The sequence below is a fragment of the Catharus ustulatus genome, chromosome Z (assembly GCF_009819885.2).
Source record: "Catharus ustulatus isolate bCatUst1 chromosome Z, bCatUst1.pri.v2, whole genome shotgun sequence".
NCBI lineage: Eukaryota > Metazoa > Chordata > Aves > Passeriformes > Turdidae > Catharus > Catharus ustulatus.
Window position 1 is genome coordinate 25,814,530 of NC_046262.2, and position 20,830 is coordinate 25,835,359.

At 41.8% G+C, this 20,830-nt stretch overlaps 2 protein-coding genes across 5 annotated transcripts in view; both read right to left on the reverse strand.

Annotated features, from left to right (window-relative positions):
* TMEM171 (transmembrane protein 171) overlaps window positions 1–20,830 on the reverse strand; it is a 56,997-nt gene that overhangs the window by 21,107 nt on the left and 15,060 nt on the right. The window lies entirely within an intron of this gene.
* TMEM174 (transmembrane protein 174) lies at window positions 8,810–20,667 on the reverse strand. The gene is made up of 2 exons (XM_033085173.2): window positions 13,828–20,667; window positions 8,810–12,388 (listed from the first exon to the last, which is right to left on the reverse strand). Exons 1-2 carry the CDS (start codon window positions 14,457–14,459, stop codon window positions 12,286–12,288), a joined length of 735 nt encoding a protein of 244 aa, XP_032941064.1. The 5' UTR covers window positions 14,460–20,667; the 3' UTR covers window positions 8,810–12,285.

Below are 20,830 nucleotides of genomic sequence, written 5' to 3' on the forward strand. Positions count from 1 at the left end.
GTAAGCCAGCCTCGGAGCACCTGGCCAGACCTGAGCGGCCCTGCTGAGTGGCAGCACCGAGTTGGGCCATCCGGCCCTGTTGGCAGCCCCAAGCTGAGCTAAGCCAGCCCAGCCCTGAGCCGAGCCAGTAAACCCCGCGATCCCACGATTCTGCTACTAATTGGCAACTTTGTGAAAGTTGCACGGGGATCCTCGCTGTGAATGAAAGTGCGGTTTATAATCCAGTGCAGCTTATATGTGGAGGAAGAATGAAAAGTTGCCAACAGTCCGGAAGTGCGGCTTATAATCAGGTGCAGCTTGTAATCGTGAAATTACTGTACATCACAGCTAAATGGGTGTAACGCCTCTAAATACTGTGCAGGGAACAGCTTTTGCAAACTCAAGTGTTAATTCAACAGAATCAGTGGGTTTACAGAAAAGCAGATTTTGACAACATTGAGAACACTGCATGAGAGTATGGAAAGCAAGGCTGTTCGTTAGATTTCATTAATATATTATATAGCTGAAATGGCCACAAGTGACTAATGACTTTTAAATTAGTATTTTTTTGAGTACCAACCTGTAAGACCTTAAAACTATGTATTTTTAGAGTGTTATTGAGCATTTTCTGACAGTTTTGCTGCTTGTAGTAGAGGTACTCAAAAAGCAGATGCATCTGAAACCAGTGTTAGGAGGCAGACAACAAAGAGGGGAGGAGGTTTGTTAGTATTTGTTCAAGAGTAGGTGATGTTGAAGGGGGTGGGAAGGTTTTGTGCAGCAGGCAACAAGACAGTCAGGTAATTAAAATGAAACTAGGATAAACAGCCTTGAGAGAACTATTTGACCTGTTTGGACCTACTTTCTCTTGCCATTATTACTGACCAGCATCTGTACACCTAGTGGTAACCTACCTTCTGCATAGGGCAGCATCTATTTATGCCGAGCTTTATCCCTCCTGCTTGCAGGTCAGAAACCCCCAGCCAGCCTTACTTGATATAAGTTGTTTGTGGCCATGGCTGGAGTGGCAGATCAGAGCCTTAGGGAAGACGACAAAAACACCCATCGAGTTGCAAACATCAAGAGACCTGGACACTGGTACAAAGTGCAGATCCAAAGGAGAGGACAGCTGAGGACAGACTACCCTGCCTTTGTGGCATTTATGTGTCAGGTCAGCCACACTGCTGGATGTGAGCACTACTCACATGGAATGGGGAGACTTGGCAATGACATTGCTGGGGAGTCATTAATCTTTGGGGAGGAGTAAGTCACCTTTTCCTCTCCTCTGGGCAGTGCACAGGTACCTTATCAGGTCACTTGTAAAGCTCCTGACTCACATGCATCTTGGAGCATGAATTTGGTGAGGTTCGATGCCACTGCCTCTCCTCCCTCTCTCCTACCCTCCACAGGTGATGATGCAGTAGAGCTCTCATCTTGGCTTAGCCGAAACTGGCATCTGATAGGACCTTGAAGGTCAGGAGCTGGGAATTGTCTCTGTGACTGCAGACTGATGGTGTCTACTGGGCATGTCAGATTTACCTGCAGCAGAAGAGCGGGAATTGTGTTCTGCTCTGGTGCTTCAGTTCCCTCTAGGAGGATTCAGTGATTCAGGAGTTGTCTGTCCAGAAGTCAGGGTCTGCAGCTGTCTTCCATACCATTCCCTCAATGCTATTTTTCAACAGTTCCTGGATCAAAAGAAAGCCATCCACACAAGGCACCTTCAAAGTCCCTCTGCCTGAAATTCTTGGACGTTCTTTTCTACCATTTCCTTTAATCCTGTGTCTGAACCTGCCATAAGATCTAGCAGCAGAGGACTGTCCTTCCAGTGATCCCAATGCATCCACAACTGCTTGGCCTATAGTTTGCACACCCCCTGGCTGCAGGCAGGAAACTCTGCAAAATGGCATTCTGAGTCATAGCTTTTCTTTGGCTACCTCCAAAAGTCTTATCTGTTCAGCTGATAGCTTGCTAGCTGTGAAAAAATTAAGGTGTAAAAGGAGTCGTATCTGCATGTATGTACACAACACTATTTTGTCTAAACAGCGACACCTCCTGATATCCAGGCTGCAGCTGTGTTAGCGGGTTACTACTCCAATAAAGTTGTTGTTGTTGTTACACACAGTAAATGACCTCCCAAGGGCCACCCTTAACAAGAACCATGTCTGCTCCTGCGTTTCATTCAGTGCCAAGCATGCTGTCAGCACTTAACAGCTATTAATAATAACAGAAGGAATTACAAAGCTTCATGGGATGGAATAAAGCCTGCTTAAAGGCAGTTCTTTGAGGGCTGTCCCACATTGCTTGTATTCATACATCCAAACTGGATCTATTTAAGATGACAAAGTTAAAATTACCAATGTAATGTAATTCTAAGTTTGAAGCCTTGCCAACCATTAACTGCTAAGACTATTTCTATGAACAAAGAGCACTTTCTAAAGGAACATTCACTTCAGCTTTTAACTGTGATTTCCTGGGGGAAACAGTTGTGTTGGTGAAAATTCAAATATGCAATTTATTCATATGTTAATTAAAAAGTGTTTATAAAAGCAGTGAAGATTTCTGTTTTGGGCATTTTCTGGCAGCTATTTGATTAAAACTGGCTTGAATCATTGATCTTCAGGTCTTATAGCTGGCTGACAAATGAACAACAAATACCTGATATGAAGGTAATTATTTTTCAGATGTATTGTGTCAGCCTGGTGCAACTGTGAGCAAGTAACATTATTTTAATTGGCTGCACCTATGGAACCATGGCTGAATTTATTCCAATTTTGCTGATAATGAGCATCTTAGAAGTTTCTACAGAGGGCTGAAAAAATATATTTATGTATGAAGCATGAAAAGCAGTGTGCAATTTTTCACTTTTGAAACAGATGGATTTCTCTCAGTTTTCTGTGGTGGGTCAGGCAAAGTTTACTTTCCTGATGGTGAGAGGAAAGAGAGCTGGGTAACACAATATTCTGTTGTTGAAGGGTGTCAAATTAGGATCAGGTGGTTCTTTAGTAAGTCAAAGATGGAAAATTCACCTGCAAGATAAAAGTTATGAAATACTTCTACATATATTATTATAAAATGTATTGTGACACCAATTAAATGAATAACGAAAATAAATAGTCCTCTGATACCGAACAATGAACAATAACATCACCTTCTGAAAAATACCAATGGATATTCCTCCCTAGTATTTTTGCTCTTGCTTTTCAGTCTACAGTGACTTAATACAGACCTGTGTCAATAGGTTAAGCCAAGATGTGAGCCTTTTAGGCACGTCCACATGTGATTATCAATTATGCACAATCACAGAACACAAGATGTTCTAAATGGGCTCGTGACATGACTCTGCAATCACACACTTTCTTCTGACCTCACTGCTTATGTATTTAACTTGACTAAAATATGTGCCCAGTGCAGCACACAAGAACACAAGCAGAGATCCTGTGCTATGTTCAGGAACCCGCTATCACTTCCTATGCTTTTGACAGTGAGCTCCTCATGATAGCCTACTTGTATTTGCACATAGATTTACTGAAACAATACCAAAAATAGTAGCCAGAGAGCAAGGGTTATAGTCAGTTCTGTTTGCTGGATGTATAAAAGCACACAGTGAATCTGGTAACCATAATATTTTTGTTAGTTGTTTTATGGGGTCTAAGGAAAATCTCTGATTTATGTTGCTCTGTGACAGTTTAATGGTGTTGCTCATTATGAAAAAATGGGGGACCTAATGCTCCCAACACAAATATAAGCAACTATGTGCCAGATAAAATGAGTCTGAATTCATTAAGTTATACCTGCACCAACAATACTTATGCTGATGTTCATTCTGAGCTGATGATATTACAAGTGAATTATTATTATGTTGAATCACAAACATGGCTTTGATTATGATGGTATGTTTATTCACATTAAGGTTTCACTACTTGTTTGGAAACAGGGACATAGTTTTGCAGCTCATTTGGATTTCTTTTCCTAAGCAATGGAGGAGAGGTTGATTTTTGTGAAAATAACAGGAAAGTAAACATAAAATACTTGAACATGTAATGAAAAAAAAAAAACATCTCAGTAATACTACCCTGTGGGTCACCACCTTGGTCTGTATGGCTAAGTAAACATATAAGATTAACACATTTGTTGCTTGATTTTGATTAGCTGTCAAGAGTAACATACAGAGCATGGATTGAGAAGGCAAAGGCATTAAAACAGGTGTTATAATACGTAAAATGAGTTTCTTTTACTCCCCTACCTTTTACCATTACCTGACTGTCTCCTTTCTGCCAAGTCTTTCTTTCTCTTCTTGACTTTTTCCTACCTTCAGTTAAAAGTAGGGCCAAATCCTAACTAATTCTAGCATGGAGCTTGAACAATTTATGAAAGGGCTTGTGCAGTTGCCTACCACAGCAGGAGTCGTGCAAATCTTTTCCATTTTGATGATCCCAGTGTTGCACTCTCTCATCAATTGGCACATCAGTCCAGTTCCCACTGACACAGCCCTACAGAAGTTGATTTTAAACAAGTCATTCTACTCTTTGCATGTCCGTGCAGGGTTCATATGTATCTATGTTTGCTCCCTTGGCAGCACAGTGCTGTCTGTAGGTGTCCTGATCAGTCCTTGTCTGGTCAGTGTGGACAGCAGGAGGACAAAGCACCTGTCAGTCTGCAGAAGGCCAAAACAACATAGAAAGCTCTACAACATTGCAGTGTTGGTACATTGCAAAACACTCAAGTACCTCTGATTTGAGAGCAAAATCTGGAGAAGTGTAATAGAATAAGAATAATGCCTTATTTGAACTGCTACAAGAAAAATAATATCTATCTTCTCTTAATATTTTATTGAAACAAGTAAAATCACATATTGATGGATTATATATTGATATTTCCAATAATTTGTCTATTTCTGTATGTTTTCATGAAATATTTTGCAGAGAACTGCTATTTTGGCAAAAAAAAAAAAAAGGATCCTATAGCACCTCTAGAGTTCAGAAGGGATTACAGTAATTTCAAGATTATAAGCTGCACTGAGTATAAACTGCACTTCCAGGTGTTGGCAACTTTTCATTCTTTGTCCATATATAAGCCGCACCTGATTATAAGCCGCATGTTACAATACAGAGTGTGATAAAAGGTATCTGTTCTATCACCATTTGTTGAGGGTGGGGGCAGTGATCCTTATCTGAACGGCAGACATTCTGCTAATGGGCCATCCATTGAAACCAGGTGGGGCATTGTTCTTTATCTTTTCGCACCCCATCCTTCCTCCAGCGAGTCATTTTCTGCTAATGGCCCATTGAGTCCCACTGTGGGACTGATAAAATTACTGCATCCCATTGGAAGTTGCTCCAGCCAGGAGGAAGAGCCCAACATTTCTTACCAAGATAAAACAGAGGTTTTGGGACACTACGGGAGCCCCTTTCTCCACTGGACTCCAGAGGGAAACCGGATTTCTCCACATCACCACTGGACCTCCAGAGGGAAACTGCACCTTGTACAGGAGCAGTGCTTCAACTGAATCACATCTGTCACTGCAGGAGAATGCAGCCACCATTGAATGGGACTGCTACCAACACCCTGCCTGACGGGGTGTCAGGTTGTACTCTGACTTTGTCAGGGTTTGGAGTTTGTTTCTTTGTAGTACTGTATTTCTATTTTAATTTCCCTAGTAAAGAACTGTTATTCCTAATTCCTATATTTTTGCCTGAAAGCCCCTTGATTTCAAAATTATAATAATTTGGAGGGAGGGGGTTTACATTCTCCATTTCAAAGAGAAGTTCCTGCCTTTCTCAGAAGACATCTGTCCTCCAAACTAAAACAGCAACTTTTTTTTCTTTGTCCGTATATAAGCTGCACCTGATTATAAGCCGCGCTTTGGGTTCGGACCAAAATTTTAGTCAAAATGGTGCGGCTTATAATAGTGAAATTATAAAAAACTTCAGCAAAAAATACGCTGAAGTCTTAGTTTATTTTCTTCCCTCCCTTAAAAGGGTTTAAGCAGAGTGAGGCCAAACAGTTATCTAATGCATGTGTTTTTTGAAAAAGACAAAAAAGATAATGAAACAGTTTTCATGATGCATGTGGTAACTGTGGTCCTGCTCCACATAAATCCAGAAGGTCGCATGTTAAATGCTGAAAACAAAAATAGCACAGAGGTGTAAATCACAGCCTTCTCAAACTGCCAGCTTTTGCCAGGCCTCTATGTGAGGTAAAGCTCTGTCAGTTGACCACAGGGATGTGTGGCAGGTGCCTGAGGACAAAAGGCAATGTGACAAATCAATGATGCCTTGAATGCCAGTGTTGACTGTTTCTAGCTGGGCTCAGGTTGCAGAGCAGCAGAAAAACAAGAAGGGTACCCAAAGCAGTCTCTATTAACACGGAACCTACCATCAGTTTAATGGTTAGGAATTTAAAATGTACACCTCTTTGTTCTGGGATTAATTGTTCGTCAATTTGTTTTGAAAGTCATGACCCTGGACTCCATTATTGTTCTGTATTACTTTAGGTACATCTTTGACTGACAGAGAACGAAGTTTTACCTTAGAGCTAAGCTCTTGAGCAGACTCACTGAACTGTAAGTAAAGAGGATGTTGCAGCTATGCAAAACATGAAATTATCAGGTCATCCACCCAGAGCTGTTAAATAGCATGTCCTGCTCTCTAAGAAGCAAGCACACCACCCTGCATATGGAGTGATGATTCATCTGCAAAAATAAGCAAATAAACAAAATAAAATCTGACATGATATAACCCAAGCAGGAGAGCAATAATCTCACCCTAGGATTTTATAAGAGAAGTACAGCAGCTACTCTGCTAGAACATGTCCTATGGTGTTTGCTAAATAGCATGTGTGGATATAATCAATTGCTCATTACAGATGCCACACACGACACAGATACAAACATCATGCCGTTACTGATTTACCCTTGACCCTGTGCTGTTATCACATAAGGAATGAGGTACAAGACCACAAGAACTAGGGAGTAAATTTTCCTGTTTCCCATGGGAAAACTTCTTCATCATTGTTCAGGAAGGCACAAACCTGCTGCATCTCAAAATTAAACTACCTGTACCTTTGGAGGTGTTGAGACTACACTGTGAGATCTCTCAAAGTAACCTCTGTCTGGGAGGTACTGGGAAAGACTCTCCCATGAGCTCACTGCTGTCAGGAAGCTGAGAGAAGCCTCTCTGCTCTACAACATGCAACTCCTGCAGCAAGTCATCCCACGTCTGCAGGGCAACAAGTGCCTCTAAATCAGGTGCTATTGAAGAAACTCCCTACACTCCTCACTTGCTCTTGTGAGGTTTTTCATCTCCACATCACATCACATCACAGGTGTGAGATAAACAATTTCTATCAGATGAAGCTGTACCAGAAAATACACCATAGGAAAACAATGCATATTTCAACTGCTAATCAGCATCAAATCCACGGGAGTAAATCTGATATAAACCTCCCCAACAGGCAGTGCATGTGGTCACCAGGTTCTCTGCACCTGCTGTTTCCCTTTCAGACCCTTTCCCGCTGAGCATCACAGCTCAGCTAATGCAGGCACATCCCATGGGATCCCACCTGGCTCTGCTGTATGCTTCTCTGACAGACACACTGATTCACATTGGGGATGGGGCAGCAACAGCGACGTTCAGTATGTCTTGTTGATGTCAATTAACCCTGACAGTTAAAGTGGTGCCAATAATGATACTTGCAGCAGGCACAGATTATCGTAGGTGCTGTATACAAACAGCATGCCCTAGTTCTTCACAAACGACCCTTGGACTCCCCCCTGCTCCTTCATGCAGACAGAAGCCTGTCCCATTAGGTCACAGCGGTGAGGAGGAGGAGAGGGGGTGCATGTGAGCGCACTGTGCAGCGTCTACCCCCAAGCAGTCCTGCTGTGAGAGAGGGGAAGGGTACCCCTTTCTTCGGCGATTTCACTGGGTCTTTCACCAGAAGAGTTGGGTTGGTTTTTTTTTTTTTTTGCATAGGCCAACTCTTGGTTATGAGAGAGCACAGGATACTTTTCAACGGCTCCTTTAGTATTCGTAGCAAAGGAGAAAAGCTTCGGCTCCCCGGGCTGAAATGCCGGGTGCCTCAAAACGAGGGGCCGGCCGCTTACAAACTGCCGGCTCTGCCCTTCTGACACCCTTCGGGTCAGCGGGGGATCAGATCTCCTCAGACCCGCGCAGTGTAACTGGGCGGGTGAGCAGAGGAGAGGAGCGGGGCTCCTGCGGAGCTGCTGCCCCAGCACCGCGTCCGGGCGGCCCCCGCGCCCTCTGGCGCTGCCGGCGCGGCGGGACAGCCGGGAAAGCTCCGCTCCAGCCCCTCGGCCGCGGTCCGGCTGGGACACGGCCCCGAGGGAACGGGGGCGCGTCCCTAGGGCTCTCTGGAGAGGAACGAGCCCTACTTACAGGTTTATTTTTTTTCCCCGAGACCCAGATTTCCTAAATCCCGATTCAGTTTAAAAATAGCTCGCCGAAAGATTTCAGCGCCCCCGACCGAGCACAGTCTGCGCTGGGCAGCATCCCTCGCGTATCCCTCTGCACCGGGAGCACCGGTGTCAGGAACGGCAGCAGCTGGTGAAATTCGGCTGCTGGGGGAAGGGGCTGCTAAATAAAGTACAGCGAACCGAACCGTGCCTGGTGTACGGCCGTACTGATAGCAGATACGGCAGCGGCGGTGTTAGAAAGCTGATACTGGATTTAATCTGAGAAGAAATTCGCACGCTGCACCATGTAGCATTCAATGTCTGGAAATAGCTCCTTCATGTTAGAGAAGCTCTGTGCAGAGTTTTTACTGAAACGAATGGATCATGCTCAGTTTCATATCAATAGACATGTCTCTACCGATTTGTTAGCCACTTTATGATCAAAATCTTATAAATAATGTTACATTAGGAAAAATCCCAAGAACTCATCCAGGGTTACATAGCTGAAAATACATACAACATTCTATCACTATGACTAAAATGCAAGACACCTTAAACTATTAAATCCCCAGTATTTTGCAGGTCTGCATGAGCATTGAAGGCAATGTGGGAGAAAGCATTTTGCTTGAAGAGCACCATCTTAAATTAAAAATGGATTGAGCAAAATGTCAAATACAATCTTCCAGGTGCTTTGTGAAGTTACATCAGTATAATCTAGAAAGGCTGACAGTTCACCTTGGTTGAAGACTTGGCCAAAATGGTTCGTTCTTCCACTCTTCATAGGGCAGAAAGAATTCTTAATGATAAGAAGTGAATTAATGTGATGGTTATAGCACAGTAAAAACAAACAAATAACCTCCAAAATCCAAACAAAGAAAACACATACCACCAGCAACCTCCCCAAAGCCTGACATTAAAAATCCCGTTGAAAGTATTTTAAAAGGAAAAAAAAAGGATGAAAGTAGAAGGTGAAAGGAAGGGAAAAAAACCAAAAAACCCCACCTTTATAGAACTTATTTCTGTTCTTAAAATCAATGATCAGCACTCAGTATAGCAAGGAAATGTCACCACCACGGAGTTCCTCAAATATCTGTTGAGCACGAAAAGACTCCCACAAAATTCAGGCAGAATTCATCTGATGGGTCAAAATAATTTCAATATAGCTACTTAATACTCAATCTTCTCTTCAAAGAGAAACCCAGGACTCTTCAAATTCCTTTTAATAAACATAGTGTCTCCAGAAGTAATTTTAAAATCAATATGGAGTCCACAGTGCAACCTTCTGAGTTTTCTTCCATTTACTCTATCAGCATTATTTGATGTAATAAAAATAAACATATTACCTCATGAAACTTGTGCTGAGGAGTGGGGATAGCAGGGTTGGAGGAGGGAAGAGCAGCAGGAAAAATCTGTGATGTCTGACTGAAAGAATTCTCTAGTTGGGGGAGGGTGACTGGTTAGAAATTTTGACTCTGGTCCTACAACTGGTTCCATCAAGCCTGACCACTGTGCTACTGTAGTGCTTGTTGGAGTCAGTAGAACTATGTGTTAAGTTCAGGGCTCTGCACACGTGGAACTAACTGGGGATTTGGGACCATCCAGTTTCCTGCTGTGGAGGCCAGATGAGTTCACCTCTGAATAAATTCCAGAAAAGGAGCAAGACACTTCCATAAGAGAAGCTTGCATTTATTTTTAGATCATCTGTCCTCTCATTCAATCCCACAGAGATCACGCTGAACACAGCATGCCTCCCCTTCTCCAACTACCTGCTAACACTAGGCCATCACTGCTAAAAAACTGTGTCCCATATTTCTCTAATGGGAAGAGCCTCACACAAAGTTTGCAGTCACTGTTCAGTAGCTGCTGCTGCAGTTGCTAATCCAGCTCTGAATTTGTTTAAATGTTGGGTCCCAAATATGACCTCTGATAGCGTCTTATCATCACTGTGGAGCACAGTGGTTGTTTTGTGCCCCTCCAAATGCTTTATTTCTTGGCAACCTCTAAGTGTACAAGACAGGGATGTGTGCACCTGCAGGTCCATGCAGCTGGACAATGTTCTGAACGCCTGCCCATTTCCACCCAGAACTATGTCTCCTGATTGCTAGAGGAGCTGCATAGAAACTCCAAGACTTCCAGCTGTCAGGTACATCAGGTTGGCGTGCAACTGACTGTGCTCAGATGCCAAGCTTCTCCAGGTCCCAGGACTGAGACCAATCACAGGTGGACGAAATCTGGCAAGAACCAAGACAGTTGCATCAACAAGTAAGAGAAAGTTGATGCATTCCATATTGGACACCTGCTTTTAGCTGTGCTGTGCCAGGCCAGGAGATTGACCCACAGGCACACCAGCAGTGCACTGCTTGGCTACTACAGTGACCATTGCCCTCCAGGGCATTTTGTGTGGTGCCCACTCCAGTAGATGAGAGCTGAGATCAGCTTTTGATTTGAACCGAATGGAATCTTCATAGAAAAATACTGGCTTGTCCAGCCCTGGCACAGTTCTAGGCACATTCAAAAGCAGAACCTGAAACATATGTGGAAAAACAAAATAAAGATGTAGGGATTCACAGCATTGCCATAGCTCTGGGGTTGAAAAAGCTCCTGAGCAAAGACTTTTTGGATCTTCCTTCTGGACTGCAAAATTTTGGAGCTAATAAACTTCATCTTTTGCTAAATATAGCTGTAAATACATCTCACAGAATCACAGAATACTGTTAATTGGAAGGGACTCACAAGGATCATCAAGTCCAAATTTTAATGGCACATACAGGGATCAAACCCACAGTCTTCTGGTGTTCAACAACACCATTCTCTAAGCAAATGAGCTAATCTCAAATTGTTGTGGATTCAATGCACGGAACCAACCTGAATTTGAGCAAGAAAGTTTACTACAGCCCACAAGTGTCTACATACTCTAGGTGCAACCTGCAGCCTGGGCTGTGTGCCTAAGACCCACATTCAAATAGGAAAGAACCGCAGAGGTGTTTCACCACAGCCCTGCTACAGAGCAGGGGTGTAGCAGCTGTGACTGTTGAACTCCTTTACAGTGGTAGGATCACACATCTCTGTCGAGGCTTCAGAAAAATGCCTTTTTCTTTAGTGACATTAACCTCATAGTTATTAGGACTCTTGGTGGGAGACAGTGCTTTGCCTCCAACCAGGTGCGGAAGGGAACCGAATTTGACGCATGCAGAATGTCTTAGAGATCTATGTAAAAGCGGGCAGAAGTCACTATTTGTCTTCTCTGTTCTGAGATGCTGTGCTTCAAGCAGGATGGTCCAAAAAATGCCTAGAGGACTGGTTTGTGCAACAGGACTGGGCTATCCAGGAAAAGCAAGCTAAGGAAATCTAATCTGTAGACTGGACTTATTAATGAGTAAGCTCTTCTAAAGAATCAGACAAAATTAAGACATAAAATACACTTTCATGGATCAGACACTTGAGCACTTTTGAAGTTTGCCAAGCAATCAAGAATGAAAATACATCAAGAAAAAAATACAGTATTTTCTAAAGATCCTGAATGTCCAGGAGCAATCATAATCTTCCACAAACATCTTGTGCATTCACAGTTCACACTGGTTTCAGCAAGGCTGAAAATCAAACCTCTTGTTGGGGAATCCTAATATGGAATTAGATCCTTGAGTTTAATAGCTTTGCTATTAATAGTTTTGCTGTTAAATAATTAATAGCTCTGTTATTAAGCTGCATTGCAAAGGGTTAACAAATTTTGACAGTGAAAAAGGAAGGGATCAATTAAATATCTTCAGTGATACTGAACTGTATATAAATACCAAGATCTTGTTCACACTGTCTTATTACGTAAGTGTTTAAAGAAGAGATTTTTTGGGATTCTTGCCGGCATCTCTTAGGATTGTTGTCTCTTGCCCATGATGATTTTATGAAGACAGAGGGTATATTTCCTCATAACGTGGAGGTGACAAGTTATTATGGGCATAGTCTTCCAGCATACCTTCTGGTTCATCAGAACGGTCTTCTGACCTGAAAAGAGGAAGGGGAGCAGATGCAAGAAGAATTTACCAAACACAGAGCATGCAAGTAATTTCAGTATTTCATCCTCCCAGCCTTATCTGGGAAAAGTACTCCCTGGCTTCTTGAGAAAACGCTATGAGATGAAGTTTTACTGAGATTCAGCTGTTAGCTGTGTTTTTTCATGAAGTTTAAAAGCATCAGGAGGTGACCTTTGTCTTCACCCTGCCTATGCCTGTCACCCATATTGCTGAGGATGATGGGTCAGCCAGCAGCAGCTTTTCAAAAAGATAAATGAACTAACAGTGACTTGTATTGTAGAAAGGATATAATTATTAGTAATTCCTATAATCAGAATATTTTTCCTTAGAGGAAAGACCCATATAAAATTATTTTGTGTATAATTTGAGCAGCTCCATATTGCTGTGCAACATGAGTGATATTGTTTATGCCTCAAAACTAGGAAAAGAGCAAGAGCTGGAAGGTTGTTACAGTGGGAGAGTAGCATGTTGTAACCAGGTGTATTCAGGAGGGAGAGCATCTGGTACCAGACTGATTCTTGCATTGTTGCAGAAATGCTGTTTGTGTGCTGACACGTGCATTGTGATTGTGATTGAGTGGAAGCTGACTCTATATTATGCCTTTTTCTGTTCGTAAAAAATGAGAGCCAAACACAGTTAAGGGGTAAGGGGTTTTTACCTCAGTGTTTTAATAAGGATCCTTAATGGTGCACCACTTTGCCAAAGTGGAGTGTGCCACAATGCACACACACGATAGATCATGTATACAATTTATAGACCTTACAAATTAGTGTATCTAACAAGGATGCCCCAGTGAGAGGCCTGGATGAATGGCATGATATTCCCCCATTTGAGGAACTCCCCCCTGGATGGACCAAATCTCTAATTTATGGGATATGTTCTAGAGAGGACCTTGGATCCCAAGATAGCGTAGGGTTTTCCAGCCTCCTACTATGAGGTTTTTAGGATGTTTGATCTCCTGGTCTAACCAAATACTAGGACTACGTAAAGTTATCAGACTTAAGGAATTACAAGTATGTTGCTAAGAATACTGAGGATATATAAAAGTTATACAGAAAGTATATAAAAGGCAAAAAATCATCTTGGCATCATACACATAATAACCTAAAGGTGGCAAGATAAACATAAGAAAACTTCCACAAACAGGACCACATATATCTTAAAAAGTAACAGGAGATTAAGTTGACTGAAAATTGAAAGGCATTTATAAGTGAATTTAAATTGTACAAAAACAATTTCCAGGAAAAGTATGTTTCCTCATTCAAGAAGAATTCCTAACAAAGACAAAAAAAAAAGTCTGAGATAGACAACACCCTGGACTAGCTGTAGTTTCTTACGATACCACACACAGCGCTTAAAATATTCAGAAGTCTGTGTCCAAACATACATAAGACATTTCAGAAGATGTACCTCTGATCCCTGGAATTCTCTGCAGGATAAGTAGTGTAGTTCTCATCACCAGTAAAAGCCAGGTTATCCAGGGCATAGGCAGGGCAGAAGTGAGGAGACCTTGTGGTGAGAATTGGCGAGGTGCTGGGGGGAACAGCCCCGCAGCAGCTGAGTACTGGGTGAAGGTAGCCGGGACTCACAGCAGCGCCTTCCTGGGATGGGTACGGCGGAGGGATGTACTGTACCACTGTGGCACCATGGAAAGTTATAGGCTGGTTAATGCCGGTGAAGACAAAGGACTGTCTGCTTGCAGTCTGGTCAAGTTCCGATGTATTTTCCTCTCTTTCTTTACAGGGCTTGCACGTAAGCATGTTAAATTTACAAACAGCAATCAGAATAAAAGTCACCCCAACAGACAGCAGAATTGGCCCTAGTAACTGAGTCCACTCCAGGTGAGTAATGCCATCGTATTTTATCCATCCCATCACAGTGAAAGTGATCCCCACCAGCCCCAAAAACACACCTGAAAAGAGTAGAGTGGTGCCTGCTTTATCCCCATCTGACACCAGCGCATCAGATCTGTTTGGCTGACAAGGAGTGACAGAAAAGACATTCAAAGAGAAATCTTCTACATTGCTGTTGTTTTGCTCCATTACTGAGTATAATGTATCTTCTCTCTCAAGAGAAAGGGGGCTTGTAAAGGACTTGGCAGAGCATTTAAAGTCGAAGGTTCAGGCTAGTTATACAAGAACTTTGTGTGTGTATGGTTAACAGAGTCCATCATGTGAAAGAATAAACTTTGCTTGGAAGAACAAAGGTCTGGGAAGTGAAGCCTGAAGCCATCACTAAAGATTTCTTGAATTATCACTATCGCTTCCGGAATGGATTCACCTCTGCATTACTGCCCCTCTCTTTGTGTTTCTTCTTCTTTAATTTAGCACCCATGACACTGTGCTCATTCTGGATAGCACAAAAAGCAAGCTGGAGCAATTGCAGTTTTTCCTTAGCCCCAGCTAGCTGATGCATCCAACATATGGACAGTGTGTTTAGTCAACAACAGTGAGGAGATCCTTGCCCTCCAATTCCTGGTCCATTTTCTGCAGGAAAATTCCACACAGCCATTGCTAGGAATGCTTTTCCATGCTCTGAAGCGTGACATTTATAGTCATGCCTGGACCTCTGCTGCAGCTCATTTTGCAGTTTATGGTTTAAAAAAAAAATCAGAGTAGGTTTTCTGGTATTTTTCTGGGGCAACCACTAGGTGAGCAGGAGGGTAAGTGACAACAGGATGGTGAGCACTGAAAAGCCTGGGAGTGCTGTTGGCTGTGGGATAAACATTATTTCAAGACAGCCAAAGTTTTCCAGCTGGTTGAAGGCAGCATAATTACTCTATAATTTCCCCTTAATTCTGGACATTTTTGTTATGGGTTTTAAGGTTTGTAGAGAATAATGCCCAAATACTCTGAAAACAGTACATACCTGCAGGAATAAGAAAGCATCTCCTGTAATCCTGAATTTGACAGAGGGGGGAATCTTATCCTGTATTCACAGGTAACTAAGATACTTCTTCATATCACAATTAATTGTTCTGCTGAACTCATGTCTCATATATTAAACAGAAAGATTATTGAATTTTGAAATTTTCTGTTTTCTAACAGTTTCAGACTAAAGTAATTGCTGTTGGAGGTTTCTGGTAGAACGTCTTTGTATAATTCCCTAAGGAGGAAAAACGTCCAACTACTCTGTTTGGACTAGCATGGGAGGGTACTACACACAGGACATTGATTACTGCTCAGGCATTGGAACACATAATGCTATTTCCTGCTACCAGCAGCTATGGGGAAGCAAGCTTATCCTGAGATTTCTAAGATTAAAAATAGCTCTAGAACTAGAAAATTACCTTTCAGACTGTTTCTTCAATGTCATCAAAAGTGCCTTTAGTCTACTGTGCATTAATATCACACTGTGTGACAACTGCTCTCTCCTGGAAAGGGCTGTTCACCAAATTTGGCATCTTCAGAACTGATGCTGAATGCAATTGCAGATGTCTTTCTCATATTTTTAGTGCAAAGACCTTGAGGAATATTAGTGCTGGATTCCTTAAAAAAACAGCTGTGAAGCTTCCAAACTCAGCATTATTAAGTTGTCCCTGTTACCCAGGGTGTCAACAAATTTTATGATAAATACACTCAAGCTCAGCCTTTCCCACAACACTAAGCCTGGTCAGGATTCTTTGCATCTCTTGAGCAAAGAGATCAGTCTTGTAATGCAGTGGTTTTGTATGATGACAATAAACTATGAAGTGCTGAAATACTAGATAAAGTGTCCTTGCATTGGTAATTATAGCCAAAGTCTAAGTCACCTTTAACCTTACATTTATTAAAGTTAATGGAATGAACGGTTACTGCTCTTTACAAGTCAGGTTTTGCCATACCATGAATCATCCCTCCCACTGCTGAATCTTTCAGGCTTTCCAACATCCTTTTAAAAGCAGTACTATATTATAATAGCTGTCTAGCTAATAGTTTATACAGATGTAGTGTCGCCTTGTTCCTTTCATTCATTCAAGAACTCTGCAGCTGCTATTTGCAATGGGATCATGCTGGAGCACTTCCTCAATCCCACAGAATGGTCCTTAGATTCTGTCTGGAATCAGAATTTTCTAAGCTGGGTGTTGTGTCATCTCACAGCTGTCTCTTTGCCTCTGGTCTAAGACACGACTTCAGGACTGTTGAGCAAGTGCACAATAGAGCTGGAGAACACAAGCTTCATTTTTTCTTTCAATGCTACATGCCACTTGAACTTTTAAAATAGGATGGAAAACACTATACATTTGGTGTGCTAGGATATACATTAAAATTACTTCTTTCCCTGTAAACTCTCCCCTCTCTGTAAGACAGTTTATCCTACGTCTCCTCGTATTTCTCCAATTATTTGTCCAGAGTGGTAATGCTGCAGTCAGGCAGCTCTCAAAGTCTTAAGAGATTACTGGATCACATTGATTTTTTTAAGACCAGAGCTTTTCTTTGCCAGTAAGTGTATGTTCTGGGGAGTCACTTAAAAGAGTCAATTTACAAAGTAGATCCCTTTTACCCGGTGTGACTCCTAAGCAAAAGCGTTTTGGGAAACCAAGGAAAATTGGTTAGAGTGAGGTTTTTCACAATGAGTGCAGTTTTCAGATCTCATCTGCTTCAGACCTGGCCCAACATGCACCACTTTGTTTTCTGTTCCTCCACCTAATTATCTATTACCAGTGCAGACTTTCTCTGCAGTGCTTGCTGCTGGAAGCAGGTGCTCTGCACCCCCTCAGTTCTCCAACCTGTTTGAAGTCATCCTAGTGAACACCGAGAGTCCACCACTTAGCCCTGTTTTCTTCTTCTTCCTCCTATGTTACCTATTTTTACACAGTTGTTCACATATCAGCCTGTTGTAGGAAGGTTTTATTTTCTTACATGCCAGTTATATAGGGAGGGACTTAGTCAAAGAACATGCAAAAGAAGCTACACAACACATGGCATTGCATGTTGGTTAGTTTTAAAAAGAGTAAGTACAAATTATCACTCCATAATCTACAGAGGTTAAGGAGCCAGTGATTTGCGCTAGTGGGACCTTCTCCTAGAGAAAGGTAACTAGTGTCATTAGTGGAAAACACGAATTACATGTGTAAGAGTACTATGTGAAAAACCACTGTGAGTGGACTTTCCACCCTTGAACTACTGCACTGCCAGCCTCAAAGCATAAACAAATTGTGAGAAGCAGGTTCAGCAAGCTGCCTACAACTGGTGGTTTTATATGCTCCGGAAAATGTTGTCTTGTGAGTTTGCACACCAAAATAAAGGTTTATCCATGCCTAATTGTTGAGATGCATACATGTGTGATTGAGGGAGGAGCATTAATCTAGATGAACTCTAGCATGTTCACTGCAGAAATGTGGAGGTATTGGCACTACAAGTCATAACTCTGAAGAGACAGGATGGAAAAGGGATAAATGGATATAGCAACACAAACTACAAAGGGCAAAGATGGGGTGGGTGCAATCCAGCAAGTACCGCTATCACAAAAACGTTGCAAAGACCTGTGCAATCTCAGTTTTTCAGGTGAGTTAACTGTTCATTTTTATAGCTGCTGTTGATGCAGGAAGAAAGACTTTCTAGAGAAAAGGCATTTCTTTATATTTTTGTGAATCCCTCTCACATGCAAAGGGTTGCAGTGTTGCAATTAGAAGCAGAGCAATGTCAGTGCAGGCAGCAAGAAAGAGAGACCTTCACTTAGAAAGGGCAAGCAACCCTTACCTCCCACTTTGTCTGTTTAAGTAAGTGTGAATCAGTAACCAACTTGATTTGCTCCTTAGCATTTGTATGTCAAACACTTAAGCTAACCTTAGAGCAGAAAGAAGGTTATAGCACCATTAGTGGGACAGTAAAGTATCTCACTTCCTCAATAAAAATGCTATTCTGTATTATTTTAAGCTACTTTTATAGTTTTACAAGGTGTTGCTTCCTTTCTAATACAGACATTTCACTCCTACTCTCCACATAAAAAATTCCTCCCTCTAATGCCATTCAACAGTGGTAGCCTACAGTGGTGAGGGCAGACCTGCTAGCCTCTTACATTTTCTGACCTTGCTGCAACAGATTTCAACAACACAGTAAGCAAATACTGTTGCCCAGTCTATGTTAACTACTTCAGTGCTGAGCAGTTTGTGGAGACGCAGCCAGCATATCTACTGAGTTTTCAAGTGATGATTTTCTAAGTCAAAAAGCAAAGACACTAATACAGCTGTAAATGGATCTATTTCCTAAGCATCTTCTCTAAATTATACAGAGATAAATTCAGTTTTCAATCCTTGTTTTCAGTGGTAACACCTATCCTTCCCAGGAAACTCAGACGGTGAGTCTGAAGTCAGGTCACCAGCTTTCTGAATCACGGTTTCTGTGAAGACTGTTTTTTAGAAATAAAGTGATCCACACCGAAGATTCTGCACTACATGATCAAAATACAATAACCTTGAAGGAAAGCAATATTATATCTCTGTTACAGAGAACTCAGATGAGTCAACATACTCTGCTTGATTTGTCTGGTCTCTTGGGTACATCTTGGGAATAACCATTTGAGCAAATTGAAGGCAGCAGAAAAGGTTGATACTTATTCAGTTTACAACTAGATGCAACTGCCTTTTTTGTTTCTATAGTGAAATATTTCTAGATTTGTTTAAACATGTTTTGATATTCAGCCTTTTCAGAAATTGAGTGCTCTGAACAACAGTATGAAGCTAACATGGATTTTGTTGCATGGGATCTTTCCAGTAAAATACTTGAGCTTCTGTTCTTGTTATATAATAGAAGTATAAATTGAGAGAGAAACAGGCTCCTTAGGCATGTGCAAAGCTTAGTATGCATGAATCATGCATGGCAGTGGGCCCCACTGTCTAAACAGTAGAAGCAAAAGCCTAAAAAAATAATCACAAAGACGGCAAACTATGCTTGTATAGCAGATTGGATAAAAAGAAAAACATCCTTGAAAAACTCACTAGGTAAAAAACGTTCGAGAGAAAAGAGGACAAAATGCCTACTGGCTTTTGTGGATTCTCTTTCTTCATATAGACATTTCCCATGGCTGAGTCATGCCAGTTTAATCAGCTCCTACATACTAAATCCCCCTCTGTGCTGTGTTTGCTCATTACTCTGCGTGCATAAGCCGCTCAGATCTATTGCTGGCTAAATATACCTCCCTCGCTGCCTGGTTTGTTTTTGTGCAGCGGCACAAAGAGCTGTCCTAGCATAACTGAGGGAACAACACAGAACTGGAAATAAATGGCAAATGCAGGAGCTCCTGAACATCTCTCTAAAGCAGTCAGTAGTGAGAGGCATGCTCACAGAAAAATGACACAAGGCAATCACCTTTCCCTAGGCACAGGAGGGAATTTAAGTTCTTAATTCATAGTCTGGCATCCTGTTACAGCCAAGTTCTCTGAAATTCAGCACGGCAGATGACAAGTGGAGGTGTAACCGAGGTCCCAAATCATCCAGGTATTCAGAGACTCAGCTGAACAATTCAAAGCCACCAGGCTGAAGCAAGCCCGAAGAGTAGCCCTGCCACTTTTCTGGGCACAGAATCTGGTCTATTTTTCTCAAACAGCATTTGGAGCAAGTCGCAAAAGTCAAAGATCGGCAGCAACTCAGTTCCTCCTAATTATCTTTACCTACTATAAGCTAATCCTTCAGTTTGGCAACAGCTACAACCAAACAGAAAATAGAATTAGAACCTCCATCCTGAAAGCAGGCCACTACCACTACCCCGGGGGATATGGGGAGATGGAGGCTGTATTTCTGAAGGGTCTGTCAAGTCCGTGTCAGTTAAAGACATTTGTTGTATAGGTTTCCACGAAACTGCCTCTCCTGCATCTACTGATAAGTAATGTCTGCATTTCGAAGATATCATTGCTTTGTGGTGTTCACTCTCACACAATAAGCACTCCTTGTATAATCCATGAATGATGATATAAAACAGCAGAATAATCCCCCTGAAACCAGTCATTACCACAGTTAAACTGTTAGCCTATTAACTACCCTCAGGGCTGCCTTTGGGCTCTTAACTGCAGCTAAAACTGATTTTCATAGGGATTATACTTACATAAGGACCAGAGATAGTCTAAATATGGAGTGTTTGTTACCAGGCAGAACAAAAGATAACCATTGAAGCTCTTCATAGCATCTTTGGTATTAACCTTAACATCCCTATACGTAAATAGTCTCTGAGTACTTGTAAAGACCATAACTTTGCAAACAAATATTTTCCACAGAAGTCATGCAAAAATAGAAGTAAAACCACTTCCTAATTATTTTTTTCTTTGAAGCTCCAAACAGATTTAATTAAAATAATCAAAAAAGTTGGTTTTTACTTAGTGGCTTCATTATAAAAAGAACAGCTATAAATAGAAACTGAAGCTGTAACAGAACAAGATGAGTATTTAATGTTCTTGCAGTGAACTCCCTTCAGACTACTTCAGCAGAGGCCCAGATTC

Bases quoted from the DNA above. Each gene is read 5' to 3' on its own strand.
- TMEM174 (XM_033085173.2), bottom strand. From the start codon at position 14,459: ATGGAGCAAAACAACAGCAATGTAGAAGATTTCTCTTTGAATGTCTTT. The intron at 12,389-13,827 runs GTACATCTTCTG...TCCTCTTTTCAG, and splicing joins GAGAATTCCAGGGATCAGAG to GTCAGAAGACCGTTCTGATG.